The 22700-nt window shown below is 51.4% G+C and overlaps 3 protein-coding genes across 3 annotated transcripts; 1 reads left to right on the forward strand and 2 right to left on the reverse strand.

Annotated features, from left to right (window-relative positions):
* Positions 1-460: 460 nt before the first annotated feature.
* LOC105718455 (glutathione S-transferase theta-2) lies at positions 461-2684 on the forward strand. Its single transcript, XM_064371894.1, is given in 5 exon segments — positions 461-483; positions 1138-1182; positions 1725-1875; positions 1968-2141; positions 2475-2684. Coding segments are annotated over 5 exon segments (603 nt in total).
* Positions 2685-5258: 2574 nt separating this feature from the next.
* DDT (D-dopachrome tautomerase) lies at positions 5259-8365 on the reverse strand. The gene is made up of 3 exons (XM_012454123.3): positions 8218-8365; positions 7674-7849; positions 5259-5500 (listed from the first exon to the last, which is right to left on the reverse strand). The coding sequence occupies exons 1-3, from the start codon at positions 8323-8325 to the stop codon at positions 5428-5430; spliced, it is 357 nt and encodes a 118-aa protein (XP_012309546.1). The 5' UTR covers positions 8326-8365; the 3' UTR covers positions 5259-5427.
* A 5304-nt stretch (positions 8366-13669) lies between these two features.
* Positions 13670-20776, reverse strand: LOC105718435 (glutathione S-transferase theta-4). The gene is made up of 5 exons (XM_012454094.2): positions 20571-20776; positions 19076-19163; positions 16425-16575; positions 15321-15497; positions 13670-13999 (listed from the first exon to the last, which is right to left on the reverse strand). Exons 1-5 carry the CDS (start codon positions 20680-20682, stop codon positions 13802-13804), a joined length of 726 nt encoding a protein of 241 aa, XP_012309517.2. The 5' UTR covers positions 20683-20776; the 3' UTR covers positions 13670-13801.
* Between the last annotated feature and the right edge of the window lie 1924 nt (positions 20777-22700).

The following is a 22700-nucleotide window of genomic DNA, read 5'->3' on the forward strand; positions in this document are numbered from 1 at the left end:
CTGCAGTGAGCCAAGATCACACCACTGTGCTCCAGCCTGGGCAACAAAGCCAGACTGTCTTAAAAAAAAAAAAAAAAAAAAAAAAAAAAGAGAAATAGAGACAGAGACAGCAAGACAAGTTCTCACTATGTTGCCCAAGCTGATCTCAAACTCCTGGCCTGAAGTGATCCTCCTGTCTCAGCCTCCCAAGCTGAGTAGCTGGGATTGCAGGTGTGGGCTACCAGCCTGGCTATCACTCCCTTTCTCTGAGTCAGCTTTTCTCTCTCAGACAAGCCTACTCTGTGAACTCAGGAAATGCCACTACAGGTGGCCCCAGTTCCCACTTACCTCCCCATAGGGAGCTCCTCTCTCGAGTTCCAAGTTCAAAACTCCCAAGGAAGCATTCTGGTTGGCTTGCTTGGGGCACTGGCCAGAGGGATGGGATACTCTGAAAGATTCAGCCAGGGTCCTGGGCCCAGCCATGGCCCATCACTGCGCCCCCTGGTGAGATGCCAGGGCTGGGATCCACAGAGAGGAAAGGAGGTTGCCACGCAGTAGTCGTTCCTGCCCCTTGCAGCTGCGGCGCCCTCCCCATCCTGGGCACTAAGGGAGCTCCTGCTGTCTGGCAGCAGCTGCTCTGCAGGACATAGTCTGTCACATCCCGCTGGGTGAAACTCTAAGATCCCTTGTAGAGGATCCCATTCGCTCCCTCCCTCCTGCTGCCTTGCAGCTTGGAGAAACAAAGCTCTAAAAGAACCCTCCAATGTCCCTGCACTGGGGCCTTTGTAGGATGGCAGGGCCCAGCTGTTTCTGGGTCTGGGCGAGGCCTGGAACTGGGTAGGGTCTCTGGCACCGGGCCCCCGAAAAGCAACACATGGCCCTGGCTCATACCCCATGGGCAGGGAGGGGAAAGGAGGGGGACCTGGGGAGCACATACAGCTTGGGGTGTGTCCGGGATGAGCAGGGGCTGACACAGCCTGTCCAAGAACCTCTGTCTTCATCCTGTTCTGAGCCCCAGTGCCCCTCCACTCCCAGACTGAAGGGTATTGGAATAGAGGACAAGGGGACATTTTTCCAGTGTTGTACAGAGTAGGTTCAATAAATGCAAGCTGAAAAGAGCCTCTACTGACTTCTCTCAGACTACCCCAATCTGCCCAGGCCAGGACTGGAGGCCAATGCCATGGCCCGAGGGCACAGCTCCTGGTGAGGTACAGCCACCAGGCAAGAAGAGGACAAGAGGTCAGCTAGCTGCAGAAGTGATGGCGGGGGGCCCTGTCAGAGGAGGGCGGAAGATGTGCTTTCCCTCCTGATCCCTGACCGAGGCGCATGGACACGCAAGGCACTCCATTGAGCATCCACTGTGTGCCGGCCCCATGAGGGGTTCCAGGGGTCCAGGGAGCCTTTTCTGAGCTGCACTGCCTCAGACACGTCACTTGACCATTCTGACCTTGAGTTTTCACTTGTGCTAAAGGGCTAACGAGAGTCTCTACCTCATAGGGTGGCTGCTGGGGTATCACAGAGATGAGGTTCTCAAAGTGCAAAGCAGAAGGTCCAGCCAAGAGTCGGTGCCCACAACAACAAAGACAGGAGACTCGGGGGAGGAGGGGTGGTGCCGAGGAGCTGGAGGTGGAGGCCGTGGCTGGAGGGCAGTTCTTCAAATGTAGAGAAACCCCTGCATTTTTTGCCCCACTGTGGGTAAAGGCCTGGTGCCAGTGTCCTTACAGCCACTGCCCATTCATTCCCAGCTCAGCCATCCTGATTTACCTGAGCGGTAAGTACCAGACAGCGGACCACTGGTATCTGTCTGACCTGCAGGCTCATGCCTGTGTTCATGAGTATCTGGGCTGGCACGCCGACTGCATCCGTGGCACCTTTGGTGTACTCCTGTGGACCCGGGTGAGGCGAGCCATGTGGAGAGTGCTTGGCCATCAGAGAGTAGTTGGGAGTAGGCAGGGGCCATAGACTGACCCACTCTCTGCCCCCATCAGGTGCTGGGGCCATTCACTGGGGTCCAGGTGCCCAAGCAGAAGGGGGAACGCAACAGGACTGCCATGGATTATGCACTGCAGTGGCTAGAGGACAAGTTCCTAGGGGACAGGGCCTTCCTTGCTGGCCAGCAGGTGATGCTGGCTGATCTCATGGCGCTGGAGGAGCTGATGCAGGTGTGAGCTCAGCCTATGGGCAGTGTCCCTCTTTGTGCCACACCGATGAGGCAGACAGAAACACTGAGGCCTAGAGAAAATCAGGACTTTGCCCAGAATCATAGAGCAAGTCTCTGGATGATCTGGGACCAGAACCCTGAGCTTCCACTTCCTGCCTGGGTGTGAGGTTTCACCCCGGCTGCTCTGGGGCCCTAAGGATGACCACACTTCCTGGGCCCCTGTGGTCCATTCACATGGGGGCTGGGGAATGGACCACGTGTCTGATACTTTTGCCTATGCTTTCAGCATTTGGGTCTTAGCATCCCCACGACTTTCCCATCCTTGTCCCTACAGCTGTTGGCTGTCGGCTATGAACTGTTTGAGAGACAGCCATGACTGGCAGCATGGCATGGACGAGTGGAGGCTTTCCTGGGTGCTGAACTGTGCCAGGAGGCCCACAGCCTCATCTTGAGCATCCTGGAAAAGGAGGCCAAAAAAACCCTCCCAACACCCCCACCAGAGACCTATCCGACTATGCTGCTTTGAATTGCCAGGATTCCCTGAAGGGTCTGGGATAGGGGCCAGGAGATTAGCACTGGGGATTAATTCTGTTTCTTACTTGCCTCTTTTTATCTTTCCATCTTGCGTCAGTTCCTTGTCTCCAGCTTCCGGTGAAGCTCTGCACAGGCAGGACGCTCAGTGTCCTTGGCACTGCTGCTACTCCTCAAATGCAGCATACATAACCAATAGGAGACTAAATCTGCAATATATAAAGAGCTCCTACAAATCAACAACATGAAGAAAGCAATCAAAAATTGGCAAATGTCATCAGTGTTTCAAATAAAATAAAGATTCCAAACACTTTGAATAGAGAACCAAGAGTTACTGGTTTTATTAGAGTGAAAGTATGTGCTAGTAATCCTCATCATGGTTAACCAAAGTAACCTCATAGATAACAAGTCAACACAATTGTGTCACCGGGGCAACAAAATATTAAATAAGTAACCAATTTGAATTGCAAACTATTAAAAGATATAGGCAATGTTTCACAGGACACAGCAACAATCTTTGAAGTCTAGGAAGCTTAAAAGATACCTTTTAACAAACGTTCCTACCTTCTAGGACAGTTTTGTAATAACAGCAAACAGTAGGTTTATGCCTTGTCACAAAGACCTCCACGTATATCCATGGGATGGATCCCACCACAATTATTTTAACAGAGAACTTAATATACAGAATTGGTAACCAGGCATTAGAGAACTCCAAAGACAGAAAACCCAGGTTAACTCGGAGGTAAACACAGCAAGAAGCTACTACCCCTAGGGCTGGGGGATCAAGGGAGGACATTGGAATTAGGAAAACCAAGATGCTGGAGGGGCTCTGAGGAATTCAAACCTCCAAGGAAGGTGTCGCTTCGTCCCCTGGCATCACCTTCCAAGGGCAGGATTGCGCAGTTTGCCCTGAGGTCTTCACAGGAGGCCATGTGGCTGTGGATGCGGTTCTCAGATGTGACAGTAGATGTCACTGCCAACCAATAAACAGGATGTTTCATACACGCTCTGGGCTACCGCCCAGTGCCCCCCATTTCCCATGCCTGCCCTGTGCCCACCATGTGCCACTCCTAGCCTGAAGTACTCCAAGCAGCAACCATTGCAACTGTCCTGCCCTGAGGGTGCCTGGTGGCGGCTTCTTAGGTCCCATTCTGGCTGTCTCTTTTTCAGTGATTTCCAGTGTCTCTTGGGGACACTGTGGCCTGCTTTCCTGGGCCTTTTCCATTACCACCCCTGCTCCCCCATCAGGCACTGGGGATGGCGGCCACAGCCTGTGCCTTCTTGATCCACACTGGCTGCTTTCGGATTGTTCCTAATTGGATGGTTTTGCTTTCTACAGACACTAGTATACGAAATACAGAACAAAGCTCAACAGTCAGTCCCGGTGCTGTGTAGGTGGCAGTAAGCCTAGGAGAGTGACCTCCGCTGAACTAATCATGCTGTGCATCATCGTTAAGTGGGGGCCAGTGGGATCCCCAGGTCACCTGGCAGGAGGAGGGGCAGGGAAGGGTCCCTCAAAGTGACCTTGAATTCCACTTAGTGCTCTTGGCAGAGGGAAGGGCTTGGGCTAGTGCTGGAGGCATGAGATGGGGGTGTGTTCAGGGCTCTCCAGCAGTCCAGGCATGGGAAGGGGAAACTGAGAGCCAAAGGCTGAGGCGACACTGGGAAGGGAACCATAGCAAGGTGAGGACTGGCTTTTGGCCATGTGACTGAATTGCCTGTGTGTGGTGCCTGTGTGTGAATGTCAGTGAACTGCGCGTGTATGAACTGTGTGACTGGGAATGTGAGTAAATGGTATGCTTTTGTATCTGGGTGTATATGTGTGTGAACGAGACTATCGTGTGACTGTGTGTGGATGTGGGAGGATGTGTGAGTGAATGTACATGGTTGTGTGTCTATGAGTGTGTGAGTGTAAGTGAGGCACAGGTGCAAAAGGAGAGAAGACACAGGAAGCCTTACAGGCCTGCCGTGTGTCCCCCAGCCTTCCTCCTGGCCTGGGGGCCCTTGGGCTGAAAGGTTGTAAAAGCCATTGCTACTGCCAGGAAGGGATGATGCTGGCTGGGAGGGCTTGAGCCTTGCCAAAGAGTGGGAGTCAGAACTTGCAACCCTGTGGAGGAAGATGAGGGGCAGACAGAGGACCTTGCTTTTGGAAAACCGGTGACCAACCCCAAAGGGACACAGGCAACTCCTGCCCACACTCCACAGAGGTGGGGCAAAGGGGAGAGGAGATTAGCAGGCCACCCAGCCAGTCACGGAGGGAGTAGGCTTCAGGAGGAGAACAGAGCTCTGGTCCCATTTGGGGGCTGAGGACAGGAGCTCAGGTCAGCAGTCCACAGGAAGGCCCCAGCTGAACCAGCTGCCCACACCTTCCCACAGGCCTGCACGTGGGTGTAGAGAGCAGAGCCTCCAGGCTGAGGCTTCCACACCCAGATCTGAGCAGTCTAAACATAGCAGACAGCAGCCCTGAAGATGGAAAACATCCCTCTCCAGGTTCCATACAGTCTCTTTATCCACCAGCCCTGCTGCCCATGGTGGCCCAGAATGCCCAGGAGGGATAATAGGAGGTAAGAAGTCGTGTTTGAACAAGTAAGCTCTCCTCATTTATTTCATATAAAGATGAAGAAGAGGATTATGTATTCACAGGAATGTTTGATGCAGTATTATCTGAAGCTGGTATCACCAGGCCCTCACTCTGCCAAGAGGTCTCCCTGGAAGGGGCAGCCAGCTCAGAGATGCCCTGGATCCCTCCATGCCAATCATAAAAAAGTCACGACCGTCCCTTTCTTGCCAATCTGCCAGGGCTCCACGGGGAAAAAGCGGATAAGTATCCTTCAGGAAACAGAGAAAAAGATATCATCAGTCCCTTGGTGTTAACCACACCTTACAAGACCCCTGTCAGGTACTCCCAACTGTGGGTACCCAGGACAGCCTGCCTCAACCCACCATGCATTTTGCAAGCCTACTCATCCCAGTAATGATCTTCCCCCAACCTCCAGCAGGGCAGTGGAACACTCAGGTGTGGGATGGTGGCTGCACACCAGCACGGCCCACCTAGGACAGACACTCAACAGTGGCCTCAGTGTGATTATTGTACACTCCATCATCTCCATCAGTCTGCGTGTGGGCTCAGGGGCAGCCTGCCTCCTCCTAACTGCAGGCTCCCTACAGGCACATGCCTCAGCCACCTGTTTTCTCAAAGCCTGGGCAAAGAGTGACCCCTTGCCAACCCCAGTCACTAATGTCCGTGCCATAAGTGAACATGACCTTCTCAGAGGTGACAGCAAGATTCCAGTGAGGAGCACCAGAGCTTGGGATAGCCTGGCTGGGGACAGGGGAGTATGAATAGCCTCTGTTTTCCCATTAGAAAACTGGCATAATGGAGATATCTACCTCATGGGGATAGCATGTCTTGTCTGAGCAAAGAGAGTGTGGACAGGGACTGTACGGATGGAACGGGATCATGAGTGTAAAGTACCTGTAGAGCACCCAGTACATGGTAAGCATTTCTTAATACTTGTTCTTAGAAACAGTTTTCCCTCAGTATCCATGGGAGATTTGTTCTAGGATCCCCAGAGGATACCAAAATCTACACGTGTTCAAGTCCCTTACATAACATGGTGTCATATTTGCACATAACCTACACACATCCTCTCACATACTTTAAATCATCTCTGGGTTACTTACAATACCTAATTGAATGTATGTAGTAGTTGTATTGTTTAGGGAATAATGACGAGGAAAAAGTCTGTACATATTCTCAGTATAGATGCAATTACCCATTTTTTCTTCGATATTTCAATCTATGGTTGGTTGAATCTACAGCTGCGGAACCCAGTGATACAGAGGGCTGACTCTATTATTTCTCTATAGCCTGAGAGAGGACACATCAGGTTCAGCCATACCTCATCGGCCTTCATGGACTAACAAAGGCTCCACTCCAGAAGGTGTTTTTTTTTTTTGAGACAGGGTCTCACTGCCACCCAGGCTGGGGTGCAATATCGCAATCACAGCTCATTGCAGCCTCAACCTCCTGGGCTGAAGCCATCCTCCCACCTCAGCCTCCCAAGTAAGTGGGACTACAGGTGCACACCACCATGTCTGGCTAATTTTAAACATTTTCTGGGGGGACGGCGTCTCACTATGTTACCCAGACTGGTCTCCAACTCCTGGGTCAAGTGAACCTCCTGCCTTGGTCTCTCAAAGTGCGGGGATTACAGGCATGAGCCGCCGTACCTGGCCGGTGTCCTTTCAAGCTTCTCATGCCCTTAATTCCTCAGAGGCATGGACGTGGCTCAAGAATATCTTTTACCCAAGAGGAAACCTTAACTCTGTCACAGAACGACAGGTTTGGGTTGTAGAGGCTTCTTGGGGGGGGGGGGGAGGGACGCCATTTCCCTGTTTTCACAGAAGAGGAGGTTGCTAATGAGATGGTTCATTTCCAAGTTTGTCTGGGGTCCCCCAGCTATACAGGACCCAAAGCAGACGCCTAGACATCCAGGCCAATGCTCTTTCACTACTCTGAGTCCCTGTCAACCTCACCTGGAACCTCGTTGGGACACAGGTCCAAAACACATCACCTCAGAACATACCCAGAATTCCTTCTGACCAGCCTGGCTCATTTTTCTGGAAAAAGTTCTAGAAAATCACTCTTCAGCCAGGTGTACCTACCCTGCCACGTGCCAAGGCAGATACAGCACAGACAATCCCATATGACCCTTGCAATGCCTCTAGGGAATAGTTAAAAGAGAGCCTTCCCCATTCACAGACTTAAACACTGAGGAGCAGAGCCAGGAATTCATTCAATCCTGCCAGCACTGCACTTTGAAGATGGTCCTACGATAAGGAGCCTGAGGTTCATTTCTTCACAAACCTCAGGTGAGGGGCCCCACGCCCCCATGTGTCCCTACTGGGCAGGGCAAGAAATGGGATTTTCCCCCTGAGGCAGGATCACTGACTCCAGTCTGCCGTAGTCCCAAACGGATCCCCTACTGTCCCTACGCACCGGTCCTCGTCCAGAGCTAGCTCCTTGGTGAGAAACTCAAAAAAGTGGGCGCTGTGGCTGCGGTTGTCCTCGGCGGTGCCCACGACGCCAATAGAGAAGACGGAGAGCTGCGCGCAGGGCTCGGTGGACCCGTTCAGCGCCATGGCCAGGCCCGGCCGCACCGTCACGTTAATGCGCTGAGGGAGACACGGAAAGTTTTGCCCGAAGCTGGGGCGGGGCGGGCCGGGCTACCTCTGGGGACCGGACCCGAGCGCGCAAAAGCCGAAACGTGCAGTGTTTGCGGGGTCAGGAATCCCGCTACAGGCGGAGGTCCCTGGAGGTCATGTCGGGGTCATGACTGGGGAGGGCGACAAGGGAAAGCCTTGCGGCGGGGGAGCAGAGGGATCGTGGAGCACGGAAAGTCAGAGCGTGGCGTGCGGAATGAGGGGGATGTGGTCCCTAGAGAGATGGGACGGGGTCGCGGTCAGGGAGGCGGAGCAGGGACAGGCCCGGACCCCTGGCCCACCAACCTCCCCTCACCCGGTGCTGCCCGCCCCACGCTCACGTCCGCAGGTTTGCCCAAGATGGAGGCACCGGCGGCGCAGAGCCGTTTCTCCAGCCCCGCGGGCACTCGGTTGGCGGGTAAATTCGTGTCCAGCTCTAGGAACGGCATGGCGGGCAGAAGAACGAAAATAGCTCGGGCGGAGAAAAAGCTCATAATACCCAAGGGTCGCGGACCCGGGCGCAGGGGCGTGGCGCCACAGCAACCTGGGTTCTTATTGGCTGGACAGAGACTCGGCGCTCCCCGATTGGCTGCCTAGGGTACATTCCGCTTCTGCAAACAAAAGTCACGTGTGCCGGCTCAGATTTCCGGAAGTCCCATTGACCCCCCCCGCCCACACACACCACGTATAGCCCCACCCACTACAAGTCTTTCACTGCGTCGTGGCCCCACCTGGTCCCTTCCTGGACCCTCCTGGCCAGTGCCACGTAGATTTCCCTCTCCTCAAGTTTCCGCGTTGTGGTCGCCTGGTTCCTAGCCCAATTAGAGGTCTGAACATCCCAAACACACGCAGACACACACGCGCCTATAAGAGTCTTACCCAGCCTCGACCCTAATAATCAATGCAACGGAGCTTAAAAATATTTTTGATTGATTTGCCACCATTTCAAAGTCAGGCAATTTTATGTTCCCTATGGAAATCTGCGCTTCTCTTGGGCAATCACGAGATCTAATTACACGTGCGTGCCCGGGTGGGGCTGGGCAGTGACCCTTGGATTCCCGACCTTCCCCGTCCCCAGCTGGTCCACACTGACTGCCTGTGTAGCCTCTTGAGCCGGTGGTGAGCCACTATCCGACAGAGGGTGGCAAGATATGTTATTTAAAACATGGAAATCTGTTGATGTGGCTTAAACATGAGTGTGGTCAGTGTGGCAAAATCACTTAAATTGTACATTGTAAATACGACTGAAATTGTAGCCAGGCAAAGTAACTGACACCTGTAATCTCAGCACTTTGGGAGGCCAAGAAGGGAGGATTGCTTGAGCTCAGGAATTGAAGACCAGGCTAGGCAGCATAGCAAGATTCCCTTCTTTATTTAAAAAAAAAAAAAAAAAAAAAAAATTCCAGGTGCCATGGTCTGCGCCTGGGCAGCTGAGGCAGATTGATCACTTGAGCCCAGGAGATCGAAGCTTCAGTGAGCTACGAATGTGCCACTGCTCTCCACTGTAGATGATAGAGTGAGACCCAGGCTCCCCCATACCCCCAAAACATGAAAGAAAAAAAGTATAGGTTTATATGTTTCAACTACACGTATAAAATTCTGTATAAGTGTGCATACTTAAAGGAGTCTCCACTGAAAGTCAGGCCGACCAAGAGTCTCTGTCTGTCATGATCTTGTACTATTAGCGGTTTGTTTATTAGATGACTCAGATATCAGAATGTCTGAGACACATGACAGGTAAATATGACAGTCCTGAGGGGAGAGGGCAGGGACAGGTGACAAGTTTGAGACAAGGTGTGGGGCATGGAGAGGCCAGTTTTCAGGGAGTGGGGTGTAGAGAAGACAGGGATCAAGGTTATGAGGAGGCATGGGAGAGGGCCAGGAAATAGCCAGGGTCTTCCCTTCCTGCAAGGAAGTTCATGAACCAGCCCTGTATGCCCCTGTGGGACACAACATCGCTTCAGAGTGAAGAGAGAGACCTAGGAAACTGTTGAAAACAGACACTCAACAGGTGCGGCAAAGAAAAATCAACACCGAGACAAAGGACTTCTCAGCAAAGCAATTTTTACTTCCTGCACTACAGGAAGGGTACCCTTGCTAGCCATCTTCCATGAGAGTACAACAAACAAAGGAAAAGCAGACATTTATCCCTTATGCATTTGGGGTTGTCCTTACTGCTGTGTTTGATCTCCCTTGGCTGGAGCCAGACCTCACTATTTAAATTATAACCTGATTGGCTAACAACTTAAAACTTATCTAAACAGGTAAAAGCAATGGAGAAGTTCAAATAAGGAAGGAGCATAGACTTCAAGCTGGGACATGCCTGTGGGCATGTCTAGCATGGATATTCTGGCTAAAGAACAAGGAGATAGAATGTACTATGTGCCTATAAGCATATCTAACAGATACATAGGTTAGGGCTTAACAAAGAGTTATTAGCATGCTCATGATTTATTCTTTAACAAGAAAGGAAATTTTGAAGAGGAACTTTTACTTCCCACAGAGACCAAGGCTGATCTGGATTCAGACATCTTTTCACCATATCCCCCCTCATCTATGATACATGCTCAATCCAGTGGGCATTCCCCTGAAGGGAAACACTGGGGCCGAGGAGTTCAGAGAGATCACCTGACCTGGAGTAGGCCTGGGGTGGTCAGGGAAGTCTCACTGGAGAATAAGTCTCATTTTGCCAAATGCCAAAAGACCAGGAAGGGCATGAGGCAAAGAAGATGAGGCAGGAACAGCATGAACAGAGGCCAAGGGGCCTAGGTGGGAGCCCAAAGAGGGGTCTAAAAGTGCGCAGGTAGAAGAGGCAGCCTGGAGGAGTGGGGGTAAGGCTTGGAAAACAAAGTTCAATGACTTGTACTTTAGCCTCTGGCCTAAAGTACAGTGAGGAACCATAAAAAGCTTCACACAAGGACAGGGTCAAATAAGTGTTTGCTAAAGCTCTTTTCAGAGGTCACGTGGAAGCTGGAATGGAATGGGGTAAGAGACAAAAGGAATGCAGGCATGATATCCGGAGGGAACTGTGGCACAGAGCCTCCCACCTCTACCTCCCAAAGTGCTGGGATTACAGATGTGAGCCATGACAGCTGGCCAGTAATAATAATTTTTAACTGGAAAAAAAAGATTAAGGAAATATGAGAAATTCAGATATTCATGTTAAAAGTTTTGAAAGGAGGTAGACACTCAGAGAAGGCAATGGCTGCCTTATCCTCACCTCTGGGTACCTTCAGTCAGAGGCCCAAGGAGGAGCTGTCAGGACTGTGGTCTAGGGCTCAGCCTGTCTTGCAAGTTCAAAACCTAATTTGGGCCGGGAGTAGTGGCTCACGCCAGTAATCACAGCACTTTGGGAGGTTGAAGCGGGCAGATCACTAGAGGTCAGGAGTTCAAGACTACCTTGGCTAACATGGTGAAACCTCGTCTCTACTGAAAATACAAAAATTAGTTGGGACTGGTGGCATGAACCTGTAATCCCAGCCATTCGGGAGGCTGAGGTAGGAGAATCGCTTGAGACCGGGAGGCAGAGGTTGCAGTGAGCCAAGATTGCGCCATTGCACTCCAGCTTGGGCTACAAGAGGGAAACTTGGTCTAAAAAAAACCCAACTAATTTGGTCCACATTTCAGGATTTATCATTTTCTTTGGGTCTGACTCACATCAACTAACTCACAAGAGGCTGTATTTGTTAATTTATAGAAAAAAAATAAAAGAATTTTTTTTGTTTGTTTTTTTGAGACTGAGTCTCTGTCACCCAGACTGCAGTGCAGTGGCACAATCTCGGGGTTCACTGCAACCTCTGCCTCCCGGGCTCAAGTGATTCTCGTGCCTCAGCCACCCGAGTAGCTGGGATTTCAGGCGTATGCCAGCGTGCTCAGCTAATTTTTGTATTTTCAGTAGAGACAGGGTTTTACCATGTTGGCCAGGCTGGTCTTGAACTCCTGCCCTCAAGTCATCTGCCTGCCTTGGCCTCCCAAAGTGCTGGGATTACAGGTATGAGCCACCATGCCCAGCCTAGAAAAAAGAGAAAAGTCATTTAGACAGACCGCTCCCAACCATTGCTCAGTGCTCTCTTGGCAGTGCAGACTCTCAGAAAGCCTTGTGGGTGTTACTGGCCAGGACCAGGTCCGTTCTGCCCATGCACAGTAAGTTAATCACTGTGACATGAGTTTTGCAAAAGAGAAGAGATTTATTCACAGGGCACCAAGCAAGGAGTTGGGATAATAGCTCTCAAATACACCTCCCTGAAAATAAGGCTTAGGGATAAGCCTTGCTTCCAAGCAATAGAGCACAGGCCCCAGCCACACTCAAGAGGAGAGGGCTATACCAGGATGTGAATAGCAGTCTGTCAGCCTTGTGGGCCTACAATTCAGAAGGGCCGTGCACTTGGTTTAAAGCTTTGGTGTTGCCATCTTGAGATTCTTAACAATTTCAGAATAAGGGTCCCCACATTTTCATGTGTAGCCAGTCCTGTCCAAGGAGTCCAAGGAGCTCATGAGGGTGGACAGGGCACTGTCTGCTCTGGGCAGTGATGGGACCACTAACAGCTGCTTTCCAGTCTCCCAGCCCCTACACCAGGGCCACACCTTCCCCGTGGTATCTCACATTCTTTTTTTTTGAGACAGGGTTATGCTGTCACCCAGGCTGGAGATAAGGTTTTCCTATGTTGCCCAGGCTGGAGTGCAGTGGCGCAATCATAGCTCAATGTAACCTTGAACCCCTGGACTCAAGTGATCCTTCCACCTCAGCCATCCAGTTAGCTAGGACTACAGGCGTGTACCACCACACCCAGCTAATTTAAAAAAAAATTTTTTTTGTATAAAAAAGTCTCACTTTGTTACCCAGGCTGTTCTCAATCTCTTGGCCCCAAGTGATCCTCCTGCCTCAGCTTCCCCAAGTGCTGGGATTACAGGTATGAGCCACTGCATCCAGCCTCCACTTTCTTTCTTGGTGAGTAATTTGAGCCTTATTTTTTTCACTTAGCTATTCTAATTAATTTCGTTGATCTTTTCAAAGATCCAATTTTTAATTTTTTCTATTGTTTCTCTATTTCCTATTTCATTTATCTCCATCTAATCTTTATTATTTCCTTTCTTCTACTGGTGTTGGGTTTAGTTTGCTCTTATTTTTCTAGTTCCTTAAGGTACAAGGTTAGGTTATTGATTCGAGGTTGCTCTTCTTTAATTTATATGCTTACAGATAAAAATTTTGCTCTTAGCACTGCTGCTGCTGCATCCGATAAATTTTGGCATGTTGCGTTTTCATTTTTATTTGTTTAAGATATTTTCTAATGTCCCTTGTGATTTCTTCTTTGATCCATTTGTTGTTTAAGAGGGGGCTCTTTAATTTCTATATGCTTGTGAATTTTCTAGTTTTCCTTCTGTCTTAGATTTTTAACTTTATTCCAATGTGTCCAGAGAACATACTTTGTATGATTTCAATCTTCTTAAGTTTGAGACTTATGACTAAATATACGCTCTATACTGGAGAATATTCCATCGCTCTTTAGAAGAATACTTGTTCTGCTCTTGTCCGGTGGAAAGTTCTGTTCATGTCTACCGTGTGCAATTGGTTTATAGTGTTTTTCAAGTCCTCTATTTCCTTGATGATCTTCTGTAGTTTTTCTATTAATGAAAGTGGGGTTTTGAAGTCACCAACTATTATTACTGACACTGCAACTATAGTTAACCCTTTACTCTTAAAATTCTTTTGAGAAATGGTAAGGATCTGTGACCACCACCCACTCCCACATCAGACCCTATGCATACGCCAACTGTCTGTTGCTCAGCAGCTGCGATGGTTGTTCCAGTTCTTTATTAGGCAAAGAACAGGTTTGTTTGTTTGTTTGTTGTTTTAGCATTTCCTTTAAGGAACGTGGCTCAGAGAGCTGAGCCAGCTAGGCCCTGCAGGACGGGCTGCACCTAGGGTCACTTGCTCTTCTTCAGCAACTCAGAAATATTCTCCTTGACCACTGGATCCAATGTTGAAAAGTCCCAGTCAGCCAACTGCATTAGTCGATTGTGGGCCTCCCTAAAGAGGCCAGAGCCGATACTCAGTTCCACCTGCATGCGCCACTCAGCTAGCTTAGAACTGTTGAGGAAGGCATTATAGTTGGCCGCCATGGGCTGTGGACAAACAAAGAGGAAGATGTGGTCATCCTGGGGACCAGCCCCACCTGGGTCCTTGCCCACAGCCCCAGGGGCCCTCTCCATCAGCTTCTGCAAAGAATTAGGCTGCTGTCCCCTAAGCCTGAGCAAAGGGTCACAGACTATGTAATAGATGTAGGTGGGGATAGAGGATCCAGAATCCTCCAGGGTCCTTGGTCACTGGTCTTCTCTCTCCAAGTTCTGAATCACACTGAGAGGGCTCCCGGCCCAGGCAGCTCCCACTTCTCCAGCCTGTGACCTCCCATGAATCCTGCCTTCTTTCAGGGAAACCCCTTATCCCAGGTGTGTATATGTGGATGAGGGGGAGAACTCAGTTTTTTTCCCCATGTTTAACCTCCCACTGTGATCAAGCACAGGGGCTAGAATGGGAGACCTGGCGGGCAGTCTGCCCTGCAGTTTGGCTGGCTCACTAAGGCAGTCTACCCTGTAGCTTGGCTTGCACGCAAGATCTTTGGGAAGCCCAAGAGGGGTGAGGTGGTGGGTGAAATGTAAGGGGTGGGGGACGAAGCCTATGAATGAACCCTTGGGGGAGGCCAGAATGAGTTTTTCTCGTGCTGGTCTGCACTGCAAACAGATTGAAGAGACTAATTTGCAGATCAGTCAGGATAGGGAAAAGAACACTGCGTTTCCTGGTCAATCCACCAGGATCCCGGATGCCTCCTCCTGGGCATAGCTCTGGCCACTCTCTTTGGTGAGTGTGCAGTGCCCTAGCTGGTGTGCAGGATGGCCAGTGTAGACCCTGGCCAGCGTCTTGGGAGGCAGAACTGGTCACCCTCCCCTGCATGTAGAGGCCACATAAATGCCCCACACCCAGGTGTGCCTCCAAATGCACAGTGGACGCCCCTCAGACCCAGCCAGGAGAGCTGTCCTTCACGGCTGTCTGTCTGGAGCTCTGGGAAACAGGCAGGGCCAGAAGGACACCCAGGAAGCCAGTGAACATTTCCTGGGGAGTCCAGCAAGAGGAGGAGGCATCTGGGATCCTGGTGGATTGATCAGGAAATGCAGTGTTCTTTTCTCTATCTCAGGCTCACCCTCCAGCTGCTCCCACACTGAAAAATCTTTGTCAAGCGTGGAGAATTGTGATCCCTCCTGTTTCATAGCATTCTGTGCTTCCTGTTGCCCGCACATTGAGTCCAGGCACCCAGACCTGGCTCCCATAGCCCCCATGGCAGTTCCACCTGCCTTTCCCGCTTCAGCAGGCTATCCTCAAGTGATGGCCCCACTGGTCACAGAGGAGTTCCACCTCTGTGAACCAACCCTCCTCCACCCCTCCCCACACCTGCATCATCTCCACCACGGCCACCAAGTCAGCCAGTGAGATTTGGTTCCCAGCGATGAACCTCTTGTCCTGTAGAAAATACTCCTCGAAGAGCTGCAGGCTGTTCTTCACCTCCGCCACTGCGTGATCGATCTTCTCAGCTGAAACTTCCTCCCCTGTTATCTTTGGGATCAGCAACTGGCCAGGGTTGGGAAGAGAAGGGAAGAGGAGGATGCACTCCTGGGCCACCTGCCCTGCCAGGTCTCTGTACTCTTGTCTGATCGATAGCTATTGGACAGTTCTCAAGACATAAAGTAGTTTCACCTCTTTTAGCAGTTCTGATTGGTGGAAGTTCTGATCGCCCAAACTTACCATGTGTTCACAATGATTTGGTTAGCTCATCAGGCATAAATCCTGTGATTGATTAGGTGATGCCTGTCACAGGCATACAATTAGAAGTAGGGACCATGTACTAGTTGTCATTTTCAAATTTTCTATAGACTTTCTCTCTCTCTCTCTCTCTCTTTTTGAGATGGAGTCTCACTCTGTTGCCCAGGCTGGAGTGCAGTGGCCCGATCTCGGCTCACTGCCAAGTTTACCTCCCGAGTTCAAGTGATTCTGCTACCTCAGCCTCCTGAGTAACTGGGATTACAGTAGCATGACACCACATGTGGCTATTTTTTTTGTATTTTTGGTAGAGACGGGTTTTGTTATGTCGGCTAAGCTAGTCTTGAACTCCAGACCTCGAGTGATTCACCCTCCTTGGCCTCCTAAAGTACTGGGATTACAGGCGTGAGCCACTGCACCTGGCCTTCTATGGGCCTTTTGACTCTGAGATTCTCTTGTTCAGAATGAAAAGCCTGGAATGCTGTCCTGGGGTGAGTAACATCAGCCCCTCCTGTATGCCCTTCCCCTTGCCCTAGTAAGACTTTCACACCCATTGTTTCAGTCCACACTCCTGACAGCTCTGGTTGGCAGGCAGGAGAAGGAGTTGAGGAAATGAGGCCCAGACAGGGAGGGAGACTTACTTGAGTTCACCGGCAGTCAGCAGGGCCGGAAGTGGTCTCCAGCTTTCCTGACTCCCTTGTCCCCTTGTCCCCAAGCCCCACAAGTGACCCTGCTCACCTTGAGCCAGACTATCCTCTTCATGGGCAGCTGAAAGGCCGCATGTTGCCAAGCCATGAACTCGTCCACACGGGCACGTATGTGCAGGTCTGGCGGGTACCAGTGTGACGGTGCGCTGTACTTGCGACAGAGATAGGAGAGGATGGCCACGCTGCAGAAGGGGCCAGTCAGGGACACTGCCCTTGCCTTCCTGAGTGCTTCTACCCCAACCACCTTGGTGTGACCCGGCCCCAACTGCTGGGGCTTCCAGGGAAAGGAGGAGCCCAAACAGCCCTGGGAAACGTCTTCACCAGAGCCGTCTGACAGTCAGCAAGGGCAGGGAGGGAGACCTGCAGGGTGAGTAGGAGTTGGGGCTGGTGGTAGAGGAAAGAGTAGGCCAGCGAGGGGAACAGCACGTGCTGAATCAGGATGCTGAGGCGGGAGGATCACTTGAGCCCAGGAGTTTGGGGCTGCAGTGAGCAAAGGTCGCACCACTGCACTCCAGCTTGAGTGAAAGAGCCAGATCCTTTTTCAAAAACAAAAACAGGCCGGGCACGGTGGCTTATACCTGTAATCCCGGCACTTTGGGAGGCCAAGGTGGGCGGATCACTCGAGGTCAGGAGTTGGAGACCAGCCTGGCCAACATGGTGAAACCCTGTCTCTACTAAAATGAGAATACAAAAATTAGCTGGGTGTGGTGGTGCACACCTGTAGTCCCAGCTACTTGGGAGGCTGAGGCATGACAGTCATTTGAACATGGGAGGCAGAGGTTGTAGTGAGCCAAGATTGTACCACTGCACTCCAGCCTGGACCACAGAGGGAGATTCTGTCTCTAAAAACAGGCAAAGAAAAACACATGCTGAAATACCAGGGTAAGGGGAGCAAGATGAATTTGAAGAAAGGAGAGCAGGTGGGTGCATCTGGAAGAAGGGAGCGGGTGACTGGGGAGTGGTGAGACAGAGACACTGTGGAGGCCACAGATGATGGGCCCCTGGAGATGCAGGGAGGTTACGGACTTAATCCTTAAGATTAGATGTTATATAAGCCAGGGCATGAAAGGATCCACATCTCTGGTGCAGGATGGAGGGTGCACCTGAGGGGGCAGAATGGACAACAGGGAGGCCAGCAACTATTGGGAAGGTTGTGGTGTCTGAGAATGGTGGAGGCCGTGGGGACAGAGGGAAGGGGACGGAGGGGAGACATGTGTCAGAGTGAGGGAAGGGGATGGAGGGGAGACATGCATCAGAGTGACGGAAGGGGATGGAGGGGAGACATGCATCAGAGTAAGGGAAGGGGACGGAGGGGAGACATGCTTAGGAGGGGACGTCCTAGGCCTTGCTGATTGATGGCTGCTATGGGAACCTCCACAGGACAAGGGTTCCTTTATCATCGTCACAGCAGCCATACCAAGGTGAAAAGGTCAGGGCATGGAGAGAGCTATGGATTAAAAGTGGAGGAGAGACACAGCAACTAGCTGCAAGACTCAGATCTCCTTTGGACCCTGATCCAAACAAACTGCCAAGAAAATATTTAGGAGATAATCAGAGAGTTTTGAACAGGCACCAGGCATTAGATAAAATCTAGGAATTACTGTTAATTTTATTAGGTATCTTGATGGTATTGTAGTGATGCTACACTCTAGCATAGCCCAGGCTGGAGTACAGTGGTGCAATCAGAGTTCACTGTTGTCTTGAACTTCTGGCCTCAAGCAATCCCCCCATGCCAGCCTCTCAAAGTGCTGAGATTACAGGCGTGAGCCACCATGCCTAGCCTGCTGCTTTTTTTTTTTTTTTTTTTTTTTTTTTAAGTTTCGCTCTTGTTGCCTAGGCTGGAGTGCAATGGCACCATCTCAGCTCACTGCAACCTCTGCCTCTGGGATTCAAGCAGTTCTCCTGCCTCAGCCTCTTGAGTAGCTGGGATTTCAGGCATGCACCACTAGGCCCAGATAATTTTGTATTTTTAGTAGAGAGAGGGTTTCTCCATGTTGATCAGGCTGGTCTCAAACTCCCAACCTCAGGCAATCCTCCTGCCTCAGCTTCCCAAAGTGCATGTATTACAGGGATGAGCCACCTAGTCTGGCCTTTTTTTTTTTTTTAAGAACCCTTACCTCTTAGAGGTATGTTTCTAAACATTTATTGACTAATTTACTTACTTATTTTTATTTTTTGAGATGGAGTCTCACTCTGTCGCCCAGGCTGGAGTGCAATGACGTAATCGTGGCTCACTGCAACCTCCACCTAAGCAATCCTTCCACATCAGCCTCCTGAGTAACTGGGACTACAGGTGTGGGCCACCACGCTGGCTACATTTTGTATTTTTTGTAGAGATGGGGTTGTGTCATGTTGTCCAGGCTAGGCTGGTCTTGAACTCCTGAGCTCAGGCCATCCACCCGCTTCAGCCTCCCAAAGTACTGAATTATAGACATGAGCCGGCCCCTAGACATTATGAAATGATGGGGTGTCTGGAAGGCAGGGGAACAGAACTGATGTAAAATGGACCCAAGTTGGCAGCTGGGCGGTGGATTTGCGGGGTTCATCATGACCCTCGTTCATCAGCATTCACTCCACTTAAGTGTGCGTGTGAGATTTTCCACGGTAAATAGACAGATGCTCCCACTGAGTCTCACAGAAGGAGCAGAGACAGATGGTGCAAGGGCCCTGGGGAAGACTCACCTTTCAGTTAAGACAAATTTCCCGTCTTTGAGGCTGGGCAGCTTCCTGAGGGGGTTGATGTCAATGTATTCTTTGCTGTGGTGGTGACCTGGGAGGAGCAGGGAAGGTCTGAGGCTGTGGGACTCCAGGGGAGAGAGAACTGAGACTCCCAGAGACACAAATGCCTCCCTCTTTTCTCAAGAAGGGGGAACCGAGGCCTGGAGGGGACATCGCGGCTCACCCCAGATCACAGGGCAAGGCAGTGGCAGAACCAGACTGGGATGAGAACTGCTGGCTCCCAGCCTGCCCCACCCTAGGGCTGGTGACTCCCATGCCTCCTACCTGTGTCCTGGGACCAGGATGACCCTTTGGCCCAGAAGCTGGAGGCCTCCAGTTCCCACCCACAAAGCAGGGTCTGCAGCCACAGCCTCTGAATCACCTGAAGCCCTGAGGGCCTGGGTCCCACCCGCGCTCCCATCGCCCTCACTCCGTCCTCGCTTTGAGGAAGCTGGACCCAGCACATGGCTGGACATCCAAAAGGGAGCCTCTCGAATGAATCGGGGTTGTCTGAACAGGGAACCTGATGTGGGGGAAGGAACTGAAGCTCTTCCTGGACTAGCTGCCTCCTGTTGGAAACATTCCCAGGGCTCCACTTGCACCCTGTTTATTTCCACAGCTTCTGTGTCTTCCTCTGTGCTCCAAAGGCTTCTGCTTTTGCAGGCTGAACTCTTGGAGCCCCTGTGTGCCCGGGATGGAGTTGGAGCCCACCCTTCTGACCCTTGCTCGGGGTCAGTGGAGCCCTGAGCCATTCGGAACACTGGGGAGGAGGGGTGTAGAAAGACTGTGCACTTGCCCCCTCTGCCAATGTGGCAGGCAGGTGCTGCGTTCACAAGGTCCTAGACTCCCACGAGGAAGTGAGGGTGCCTGGTGGGAGCCCAGGGAGTCCCAGCTGCTCTTCCTTCCCCCTTCCCCTAGAAGAGCCTGTTCATCTCTGGCATGGGGACTGTCATTAGTGGGGACTGGCTAAGGAAGGCTAGACAGGGATGCAGCCTACAAGCCCCCTGGCTTCTCTTCCTTCCCCGTGGACCTCTTGGGGGACTCCCTTGTCTCTGTCTCTGCCTCTCAGAAGCACCCCAATCAGGCTGGATGGGGTGGCTCATGCCTGTAATCCCAGCATTTTGGAGGCTGAGTTGGGCTGATCATTTGAGATCAGGAGTTCAAGACCAACCTGGCCAACGTGGTAAAACTTCATCCCTTCTAAAAATACAAAAAATTAGCCGGGAGTGGTGGTGTACACCTGTAATCCCAGCTACCAGGAGGCTGAGCTGGGAGAATCACTTGAACCCATTGGAGGTTGCAATGAACCAAAATAGCACCACTGCACTACAACCAGGGCAACAGAGTGAGACTTTTCCAAAAATAAATAAATAAATAAAATAAAGGAAAAAAAAAGCCCCAAGCTGTGTGCCCTGGCTCTCCCAAGGACCAGGCCTGCTGGGCAGCAGTGGGAGCTGACCTTTCAGCAGATCCACAAACTGAAAGGTGAACGGGATGTCATGCTTCTTTGAAAAGATGTAGACGGCCCGGCAGGGTGCTGACAGCAGGTCCACGTAGAGCTCCAGGGCCATGTTGAGACGATGCCGGGCGCCACAGCCCCAGCCGGCCAGCTGCAGACCTGGGCCTGTGTCTGGCCGGGGCCCCTGGCCCTGTGCCCTCTCCCATTTGGCCCCAGGACCCTGTATTCTGGAACTTCTTGTTTCCCTTTGTGTTGTCATAAGGCCAGGGAACCTTCAATTCTCACAAGGCCAGGGAGCCTGCAATTCTCACAGCAGCAAGCATTCTAAGGAGGCCCAGGAGTAGGCTGGGGAGAGGCCCGTGGCAAAGATGGGGCAGCTGTGACCCTACTCTCTCCCTCCCACGTGTGTCTGTGCCCCGTGGCGCCCCCTCACAGACACTCTCTCTGAGAAGGGATTATGCATGGGAATTCCAAGGGCCTGACTTTCCTTGCAGAACCTGATGAAAGGGGCTTTGCAGGGTGTAGAATGAGCAAGAGGCAATGAGAATCATCCCTGGAGGATTCTAGAAGTAGGGACTGGGTCTATCCACAGGCGAATCGACCTAGAAGTATGGTTAGAAAGGAATTGGGAGAAAGAGACTCAGGAGCCTGGGAGCTTTGGGAGCAGTGGGGACACCACCACCAGGAAGTCAGGGGGCACTCAGCAGTAAAAATCACAGATGCAATAAAACTTTGTACATGTTGTATAATGTACTATACAACAATGTACAGAAATACACCCCCCATACATTATTGCTCCAACTCCAGCACTATCTATTACCAAACTCGTAAGAATCCCTCTCCCCACACTCCACTCTCCATAATTTATCTTAACATAAGCCCGTCAGTCCTATTAATAAGTGGTTAGGAGCGTGGTGGCTCACGCTTGTAATCCCAGCACTTTGGGAGGCCGAGGCGGGCAGATCACGAGGTCAGGAGTTCGAGACCAGCCTGTCCAATATGGTGAAACTTCGTATTACTATAAAATACAAAAATTAGCCAGGTGTCGTGGTACATGCCTGTAGTTCCAGCTACTTGGGAGGCTGAGGCAGGAGAATCGCTTGAACCCATGAGGTGGAGGTTGTGGTGAGCCAAGATCACGCCACTACATTCCAGCCTGGGTGACAGAGTGAGACTCTGTCTCAAATAAATAAATAAATAAATAAATAAATAAGTGGTTTATCTAATTTGTATATACTCCTCACAACCTAAGAATTTCTCTGCCTGCTCCTACCATCATGACCTCTGGCCATAATATGATTTATTTCTACACTGGCAGAAACCACCCTACCTCCCAGAGAGGGAATCAGAATTAGTTTTGGGCTTTAACATAGAATATGCCGCAGGCCCTTCTGCCCTGTTATTTATAGCAGAGTATATAAATATCATTATGATAAATGCCCTGAGGGCCATGAGAGGTTTGAGGGTGCAGCGCACAGGAGATCATGTCTGGGGGCAGGAGCTGCAGCCAGACCCCAGGCCTGGCCATCCCCGCCACTCACTGAGTGGTGCTCAGCAAAGGCGTGCAGCTCTCACTCACCCCACTGGGGACTACAGCATGACCCCCGACTCACCCCCCACCTTCCCGAAGCAAGCTCTTCAGTACCACCCCGGGAGGTGCCAGGATCACCAATGACCGGAAATTCCTGATGGAGTGTCAGAACTCACCTGTGACCAAAACACCCCGGAGGGATTTGCCCGTCATTCCCGGGGTCACCAGCCCTGCCAGTAATGAACTCCCCAACGGAGGCTAGCCAGAACCACCTGCGCAATAGCCCAGAAGGCAAGCTGGCGGGCAGTGAAGAGTCACAGTTTGAGATGGGCATTTAAAGCACCAGCCATCATATGGAGCGCTGCTAAGGGGACCCTCTGGCCCTTCCCTGGAGGAGTCCCACCAGCCAGGCCTCATGAAACTGATCATCTGGGCAGGTGTCGGCTTGGGGTCGGCCACCCCAGCCTTCTCTCCCTCACTCAGGGCGCCTGCCCCCTCCTCTTTGTGAACACCAGCAGGTACCTCCTTGTGCCTCCGCTGATGCAGGAGCTGCCACTCCAAGGGGAGTGACCCCTGCCAGCACACCCTGCAGCCCAGGG

This window comes from Aotus nancymaae, unplaced genomic scaffold (assembly GCF_030222135.1).
Source record: "Aotus nancymaae isolate 86718 unplaced genomic scaffold, 86718_ANA_hifiasm-v0.15.2.pri h1tg000210l, whole genome shotgun sequence".
NCBI classification, from domain to species: domain Eukaryota; kingdom Metazoa; phylum Chordata; class Mammalia; order Primates; family Aotidae; genus Aotus; species Aotus nancymaae.